The sequence below is a fragment of the Lactuca sativa genome, chromosome 5, assembly GCF_002870075.4.
Source record: "Lactuca sativa cultivar Salinas chromosome 5, Lsat_Salinas_v11, whole genome shotgun sequence".
In the NCBI taxonomy this organism is placed as follows: domain Eukaryota; kingdom Viridiplantae; phylum Streptophyta; class Magnoliopsida; order Asterales; family Asteraceae; genus Lactuca; species Lactuca sativa.
The window spans coordinates 21,640,325-21,649,197 of record NC_056627.2 but is presented as its reverse complement, the minus strand read 5'-3'; the positions used below and the strand labels follow the sequence as shown (position 1 = coordinate 21,649,197).

The window sequence follows — 8,873 nt, the reverse complement described above, 5'->3', positions numbered from 1 at the left end:
ATCGACCTAACCGGTCACTAACATAGCATCATCCTATATACCAGGATACCGACCTAAACCAGGTCACTAACATAGCATCATCCTATATACGAGGATACCGACCTAAACCAGGTCACTGACATAACATCATCCTATATACCATTACCAGGATACCGACCTAAACCAGGTCACCGACATAATACTGTCCCAATTACCAGGACGCCGACCTAACAAATCAATAAGCACATCAACAGTATGAGTACATATACCATATATAACTATCTCACAGATCATCGATCACAACAATCTCTCATGACCAAGGCATCGACCTAACCAGGTCAGTAACATACCAATTCTAACGGATCACATGAGCATAACAACATACTGTCTATTCTGATTCCAATCTAACAGATCATAACCACATGTAGCATACTGTAACCAAGATAACAACTAAAAGGGGCCGGCCTTGGTGCCTTAGACCCTATTGATATAGTGAGGATAACTCACCTGAAATTGGTGACTGAAGAGATAAGAACAAGCTGCTCCGACCTCCGACACGATTGCCGCCACTGAACACTACCAAAGTACCAATTCCATAAATACCAATATTACCGAAGTACCCTTGGAAGTCAACTGGTCAACACTTGGTCAAGGTCAAAGTCCTCAGTTAAAGTCAACCTTCCTGGTTGACTCTACTCGCCGAGTCACCCCGACGACTCGCCGAGTTCCCTTACCCAGAAAACTCTCATGACACAACTTAACTCGCTGAGTCGCCCCAAGACTTGCCGAGTCCAACGATCTCTGAGTCCCATCCTATCCAACTCACTGAGTCGCCAACCGACTCACTAATCCAAGGCTTAACCAAAAGAGGTTGGAGTTCTGCGACCTGACTCGCCGAGTCCAAGAACAGACTCGCCGAGTCCAAGGCAATCTTCAACAGACTCGTCGAGTTGTTCTTCCAACTCGTCAAGTCCATGCACGTGTTCATACAACTCGTCGAGTACACCCATATGACTCGCCTAGCCTCTCTAGTTCTCAATCCATTCAGAGGTTTTTCGAGTCATGTTGAGGCTCCAATCCGTAGATCCACCCTTCTACAATCTATCCCTCACATAAAGTTGCAAACTTTATGTGAAACCAAAAAGATATAGGCCCAAAACACACTAAGGCTTAGGTGTTACACAAAAGGGCTTCACCAACAATTCAATAACTGATGCTTTATGACTTTCTGGACCAATACAAGTCTAGATCTGAAGTAGCAACCTCAGATCTGGACTCCAAACCCAAAGTGGATCTCAATCATACCTAAATGGCCCCAAATCTCATTCAAGAATAAATCTAAAAGCAACAAAGGAAAGGTAACAGCTCATTACCTCCAAGATGTGCCCAAAATTGCAGTAGATTCTGGATCTACACTACTTTCTTGATGCAAATCCTTTTTATCTTCAAGTTTCTTCCACTCGAACACAACTCAAAGCTTCAATCTCCCTCCAATGTCCTTATACACACAAGATAAGGTTTACTGGATCTCAAAGGGGGCTAAGGGAGTTGAGGGGAGGACATTAAGTCCTTTAAATAGGGTGCAAACCCTAAGATTAGGGTTTTTCTCATCCCAGTACCAACTCGTCGAGTCCAGCTTCTGACTCGGCGAGTTGGTCACTTAATTCGCGACCCAAACCCGCTCCGACTCGGCGAGTAAGCGTACCTACTCGTTGAGTCCCTTCTTCGAAATTACACTTTAAACTCTTAAATCGTACTTCTGAAATTCGGGATGCTACATAAGAGTTGACAGAGGGAATGAGGATTCATTGTCGATATCTATGAAGAAAGAGGTTGGTGGTAGCTAAGGGTGTTCATCAATTTTTGAATCTGAATATCCAATCCGATTATCTAGGTATGTGATCTCAAATTATCGAATTTTCGAATTTTGGATTTGAATATTGGTTTTATGGTTTTTGTTGGTTGTCGGATCCAACAAAATAAATTAACAAAATATGATAAAAGATTAACCAACTTAGACACACTAGGGATTAGTATGAATGTATGTAAGGTTCGTATCCTTATGAAAACGGGTTATTAAATTATACCAAAAATGTTCAGTTAAGTCAAAACAGTGAGGGTCTTGATTGTCATTTTAGAAATTACTACTACTAACATGAAATGTATTAAAAACAAATTCAAACAATAAAAAAAATCCAACATAAGGGTTAACTTTTGTTATGATTTAAGTTATGATCATCAATAATTATGGTATAATGATCTTCTAAAAAATGAATTGTATTTAGACGTGATGTTTCGTCATTTTAATGATGGAAATGCCAATTATAGTAAACCATTCATGCTTTATCAAATGTTATAATTATAGTGTATGGATCAATAATGGAATTAAATTCATAAACAAAAATATCATTAATTGTTCCCAAAAAATTTATTAGAAAATTAATAAAGTGATCAATTTCATTAACAATCTATATGTTTCCAAACAAAATCCGGAATTGAAAACAAGAAAACAAAACATTCATGAAGATCTAGCATAATTACTTCAGATAAAAGTTTGAATCATACTTCAAAAAATAAACCATAATGTTTGAATTGGTAAGATTTATCTACACATAATGACTAAATCTTCAAATAATCTAAGAAACAATTGTAAAACTAAACTTGCAATCCAAAGATATGAATGTTCTCCAATGAACTGCAAAATGCTTTAAAAAATGAAGCGTGTGGTCAAAATGACCTCAACTCCGTCTTTAAAGGAGGTGATTACAAACAGTTTTCACGTTGACATGACCGTACTACCGGATATGTTAAAATCAACATGGACGTATGGTCCACAAAGAGTATTTGAAATTTGCCTCAACATGGCCGCGTGACATTCCTTTGCAAAAGTCAACACAACTGATTTGCACTTCTGTTTTGTATTTTCCAACTTCGACTTCCATGTCCAAAATTATGTCTCGAGCTTCTTTTAGCATCCAAAATCATCCCAAGGTATATAAAATAACTACAAAATATTATATTTTTTTTCCTTCAAAATAATTAAGACAACATATCACTATAAGGGTAGAGGGAGTCCATCTCTCCCACTTCTATCAACCCACTTTCACATCAACAATTTTTTCTCCTTCTACTTTTATCATTTCTATTTCACAATACATTAAAATATATCTCTCTCATCCCTCCCAACCCACAATTTTTTTTAATAAATAAATACAAACTAATTAAATTCATACAAACTAATTCATAAAATATTAAAAACATACAAAACTATTTTACAAATTAATTAAAAAAAATATAAAAAGTTTAAATTAATTAAAAACAAATATAAGAAGTTTTAGGACGGTGTAGATGTGATACCACCCTTAGCCCTAATAGGATTAACTCAATAGAAAAGGTAAATTACACCCACAAAAACTAATACACATTTGACTACGTTTTTGTTGTATGGAACATATTTCCAAAATCAATGTCTAAAGCTTAAATATACATGGAGTTATTGGTAACATACTCTCTTAGATAAAGTTCAATTACATAAACAACGATCAATTATAATTATTTCGCCATTTTTATAACAAATATTTCCCCCCTATCAAATAAACTAAACGAAATAGACAATCACATCCAAAATCCAACTAAAGGTGCCGTGCACTTGAGCACAAGATTTTTTGTAGAAAAATATGTTGTAAAGAATGTAATGGCTTCTTCGAAAGTTAAACAAATCACTCATTTGAGACCCCACACTACTTACTACATACACATGCCTACAAATAAAGGGCTAAATGGGCTGCAGGCCCATATTACTCAGGTGTGATTTGAACTTTTTGACGTGACTCGTGAATCAAGATTGGTTGTTGTTCGACCATTTCGACAATCCACATATAAAGAAGGCTGGTCAAAGAAACACTTCGAGATGCTGTAAAATTTTGATAAAGATGACAAGCAAAAACCAAGACATCTTTTAATTGTAAAATACTTTTACGTTTTTGCACTTTATAATCAAATAAAACAAATATCTTTTTAAATGGTTTAAAGCATGACATAGATGTTATGTTTCATTAAAAAATCGATCCCCGTAACATGGGTTTTAGGACACGGTTTAAAATCAATTACATGTAGTTTAGGTTTTTGGGCCACATCCAGTCCAAGCCCGAACTGATTTAATCAAAAGCAGAGGTTGACCAACCTTGGCCATTTTGAATGATCGGTAAAAGTAGGTTGGCTAGATGGACATCCATTTTACCATTTAGACACCCTATATAATTTTTAAAGTATTTTTATTGGTTAAAATTATATTGTTTTTTGAAAAGAATGATTAAAAATAGTTATATATTAGTTGACTTTTGATAAAGATGTCTATAGGATGTCTAAAGGGTGTCTTAATAGCAATACTTAAAAGTATTTGCCCGCAAACCATGCTCTCACCTCTCGGTGCTCTTGATGTGAAATTTTTTACTAAAAAAGGGGCCCACCCAGTTTCTCATTTCCTTCTCTTCTTTCCTAACTTTTGCTCAATTTGTTTTCCTTACTTTCTCAACAAACTCCTCTACAACAAACTCCATTTTCATAGCAACAAGCTTGTGGGAACTCTTCTTTTTTTACTCAGTTGTTCATTAATATGATTTAAATTTATGTTCTTCCAAAAATTGGCCACCAATCTTAGATCCCTATCTCCACAAAAATTCCAACTTAATACCTCTAACCATTTATATATCGCGACTTTAACACCTTTTGTAATCTTTAGGAGACCACGGCATCAATACCTCTAAGCATAAAATAGTTTTGTTATCTAAAATGACAAAAATGCTACAATTGATTTCCATATGCAAGTATTCCTATTTTATATAAAAGTCATCGGTGGGTAATTTGAAAATACAAATCATCAATTTCGTAATTTACCCAAATAATTTTTTTAGTAGTTATTTCACAATAAAGATACACAAACGGTTGAAGTACAAAAATGCCCTTTCACTCCCCACTAACTAGAGGCAAGCCCCCAATGGATCTCGTCATCTCGATCTTCATACGCATGAGGCCCCATAAACAGAGATATAAATACCAATAAAAGCAGGGACCAAGATCGCCGCCGGCCACTAGTTCGGAAGTTATGGCGTCGAACCACACCGGCGATGAGAAGACTGACAGGGAGGAGCAAGAAGAGGCTTTAATAGCTTTGATTGAACACCGCGCCAAAGAAGTTGATCATCTCCGTACGCGTGTCGCCTACTATAAATCCGAGGTTTTGTTACTCACTCCTCTTGATTATCATTCCGTAAACATTTCGTCGTAAAAAAGTGATTTTTCTGTTCGATTCTGTTGTTGTTTGTGTGTTTAATCAAATTGTAATATTTTGTATAAATTGGAGGCTTTTGGTTGCTTGGTAAGTGTTATAAATTCGCTCTGATGTACAGTTCATGGAATAACGTTTTGTTCGTATGGCTTTGTAATGGAAAAATAAAACTGATGACATTTTAGGGGAAATTGTGGATGTAGGTTAATCACAGAAAAGGATAATAACTGCAGTGAGCAAATAAATGACGAAAATACATATTCTTGTCAAAATTCAGTCACAATAGATTGATTTATGATAACCGAATCATTTGATTGAATATTAGTTTACGTAGGTGGTTTCTTGTTGCTTTGTGTGTGTTCAAAGAAAGTTTGTTATATAGTCCATGGAAGAAGATGTTGATTCTGGTGGCTTTGCTTTAGGTCTTAATATTGAATTTGATGACATTTTACTGGAAATTTGTAGTGTAGTTCAATCAAATGACAAAAACATACATCTTTATGTGATAAGAAATTATCATTTTCTTGTAATATAAGATGGAACATGGTTCCTCATGTTACTTGCAATTCTTTTTGTCTGACAACTAACAAAAAGTAAATTTCTTTATTTAAATTGGGAAATAAAAGCTAATATCTTTTTGGAGAAGGTATACAGCTTGATGAATCTGAGAAGAGGTTGGAGGAAACACAACGCAAATTGGCACGCCTTAGAAGTCGAGGAAATCCTGTGGCATCTACAAATATTTCTTCTCAAAATGGTGTAAAAGTGAAAGAAGAGAGGAGATCATGTAGCCCTGTAAAAATAAAAACCAGTGAACATTCTTTACCAAATCATGGTGATAGAGATAGAGGTAATGGAAACTCCTTTGCCTCCAAGAGCTACATGCCAGATCTTCCTAAAATTCCAAAACAAGAACAGAGACCACAGCTTGTTATCCCTGCAGTAAATCCAAAACCATCTCCACCTATAAAAATGGCAGAAACTGCCACTAAACCTTCTACATCAGTTCCAACATATGCCAAAAGCATTGTCAAAGAAAAAGGACATAGAAATAGAACCCCTCATGAACAGGAAGCTGTTGAGACTCCATCCAAAGGGACAAAAAGGAAATTTGGTAATAGTTTCTATTTGTGTCACTGATTCATCTATCATATTATTAGTTTATTACATACTTGTTTTGTTAAATTGGAGGTTTTAATGTTTTGTTAAATAATTCCAAAATTACAGAGCAGCGTGAACATGTAGATTTAATTCAGATGGTATCCAGCTCATCTTCACCACGTACAATCAATTGCCAGACTTCCAACCACATCTCATGCCAGCATAAGAGAAAGCTTAGAAGTCTTGCCTTGTGTCCTACAAATGATCAGCTTTTTGTGACAAGGTACCAAAGTGTGTGTGTGTGTGTGTGTGTGTGTGTGCGTGCGTTTTTTTTAAGGATCTGTTATTGATTTTTGCAGTGCTCTGGATGGACTTGTAAATCTGTGGCAAATTCAGTCCAGAGGGTATGTTCTTGATCTTTTATCTGTTTCATGTTACTGATTTTGAATTTATATTCTTTGATTTTATAAGTTTCTAATTTGGTGTGTGTGTGTTTTTTAAAAAAAAAAAAAAAAAAAAAAAGATCAAGTGCATATCTTCTTAGTACAGCCGACTGTGCATCCACGAAACACAGAAGGTGGCCAGAAGACATAGCATGGCATCCACATGGCGGCAGCCTATTCGCTGTCTACACTGCTGATGGTGGGGACCCTCAGATATCAGTCCTCAATCTCAATAAACCAAAAGAGAAAAAACGTGTAACTTTCCTTGAAGATAAACCACATGTGAAGGGCATCATCAACAACATATCATTCATGCCATGGGAAGATACTTGTTTTGTAACTGGTGGAAGTGATCATGCTGTGGTTCAATGGAGTGATAAAACAGGGGATGATTGTTGGAAACCAAAAGTGTTGCACAGAAGTATGCATTCTTCAGCTGTTATGGGAGTTGCAGGGATGCAACAGAAACAGATGGTGGTTTCTGTAGGTGCTGATAAAAGGATAATCGGATTCGATTTACAAACTGGAAGAGCCGATTACAAGCATCAGATTGAAAGCAAGTGTATGAGTGTTCTACCAAATCCTTGTGACTTCAATCTTTTCATGGTTCAAACCAGGTGAAAATGAAAGTGAAAACTGGAAACACATTTACATTTTAAGTTGAATATCTTATTAATATTTATTTTACAATTTGTATTATTGTATATGCAGTACTCCAGAGAGGCAACTCAGATTGTTTGACATCAGATTAAGGCGAACTGAAATACATGAATTCGGTTGGAAACAAGAAAGTAGCGAATCACAATCGGCTTTGATCAACCAGACGTGGTCCCCAGATGGTTTGTACCTAACCTCGGGTTCAGCAGACCCCATGATCCACATATTTGACATTAGGTTTAATGCCAACAAACCCTCGCAGTCGATTAGAGCTCATCAGAAACGTGTGTTTAAAGCCTCGTGGCATCACTCCCTTCCTCTCCTCATTTCCATATCCTCAGATCTCAATATAGGGCTGCATAAGATCATATGAAAACTCACACGTTTTTGTTGTGCTTTTAACTTAATTTTTTTTTTTTTTTTTGGTAATATGAGGAGTTAAAAGTTCAATACTTTTGCAGGGTTTTAGAGCAATTTGTGCTAAGAAGAGGAACAAATGCATGATGTCTGTTATATTTATATTTAATGTTGTGGTAGATATTATTATATGTGTAATGCATGGGTACAAGATGTAGGTTGGATGATTGTTCTTGATTATTTATTTATTTATTTTAATATGTAGGTTAATGATAAAAAAATTTCATTTATTAGCTGATAAATTTATTTTATTTTTTATTTTAATATAGGTTAGCTGAAATATATTATTTAGATGATAGAATTAACTTACTTCTTTTCCTTTTTCCTATTTTTCTTGTTACGATTAAATACATTGAAGTTCTCTATTTTAAGAATACGCTATAAGTTTTGTAGTTTTAACATTTATATTACGATTTCAAAGGAAAACAAATAGTAATACTTGATGTTAGTTATAATTTATTAGATTTTAGCTTAGTATTATCTATTAAAAAAAATAAATGAGAATAAGAATAATAAAATAACAGTTTGAATTTATTAACATTTGAAAAAAATACCATCTAAAAATATCTAAATAATTAACCATTACTTATTAGCAAAAAATCATATATTATAAAAGACAATGGCTATTTTAACGACGCATCATTCTGAAAACTGCAAATGAATTCCGTAACTAAATGGAGCCTAATCAAATAAAAAATTGAAACCATTCCATGATTCTGTGAGTGTTCCAAATCTATAACATCTTATTAACCAACTGAACTATCAAGCTTTAAACCCATTAATTAATTGGTTGACTTCAACACCAAATTATCCCTTCAAAACCCATAAATCATGGCACGTGCATTGTCCATCCCTCTTTGCTGAAAATTGAAAATAAAAGAGTTGGTCTTCCCTGATTTTGGAAGTGATTGCTTCATGTCTTATATAAGCAGCATATGGATTTTTTGGCTGTTCACCAAAAAGCATAAACAATAATCATTATGGAGTCC

General features: G+C 34.9%; 1 protein-coding gene across 1 annotated transcript; it reads left to right on the top strand.

Moving 5' to 3' along the window:
• Positions 1 to 4,964: 4,964 nt before the first annotated feature.
• Positions 4,965 to 8,117, top strand: LOC111906429 (uncharacterized). Its single transcript, XM_023902194.3, has 6 exons — positions 4,965 to 5,215; positions 5,921 to 6,380; positions 6,494 to 6,650; positions 6,727 to 6,771; positions 6,891 to 7,427; positions 7,522 to 8,117. Exons 1-6 carry the CDS (start codon positions 5,084 to 5,086, stop codon positions 7,838 to 7,840), a joined length of 1,650 nt encoding a protein of 549 aa, XP_023757962.1. The 5' UTR covers positions 4,965 to 5,083; the 3' UTR covers positions 7,841 to 8,117.
• Positions 8,118 to 8,873: the final 756 nt, after the last annotated feature.

What these genes read in the sequence shown, in the direction of transcription:
- LOC111906429 (XM_023902194.3), top strand. Translation starts at nt 5,084, where the DNA reads ATGGCGTCGAACCACACCGGCGATGAGAAGACTGACAGGGAGGAGCAA. An exon ending in TCGCCTACTATAAATCCGAG is followed by an intron (nt 5,216 to 5,920) that starts GTTTTGTTACTC and finishes GAAGGTATACAG; the next exon opens with CTTGATGAATCTGAGAAGAG. An exon ending in GATCAGCTTTTTGTGACAAG is followed by an intron (nt 6,651 to 6,726) that starts GTACCAAAGTGT and finishes TGATTTTTGCAG; the next exon opens with TGCTCTGGATGGACTTGTAA.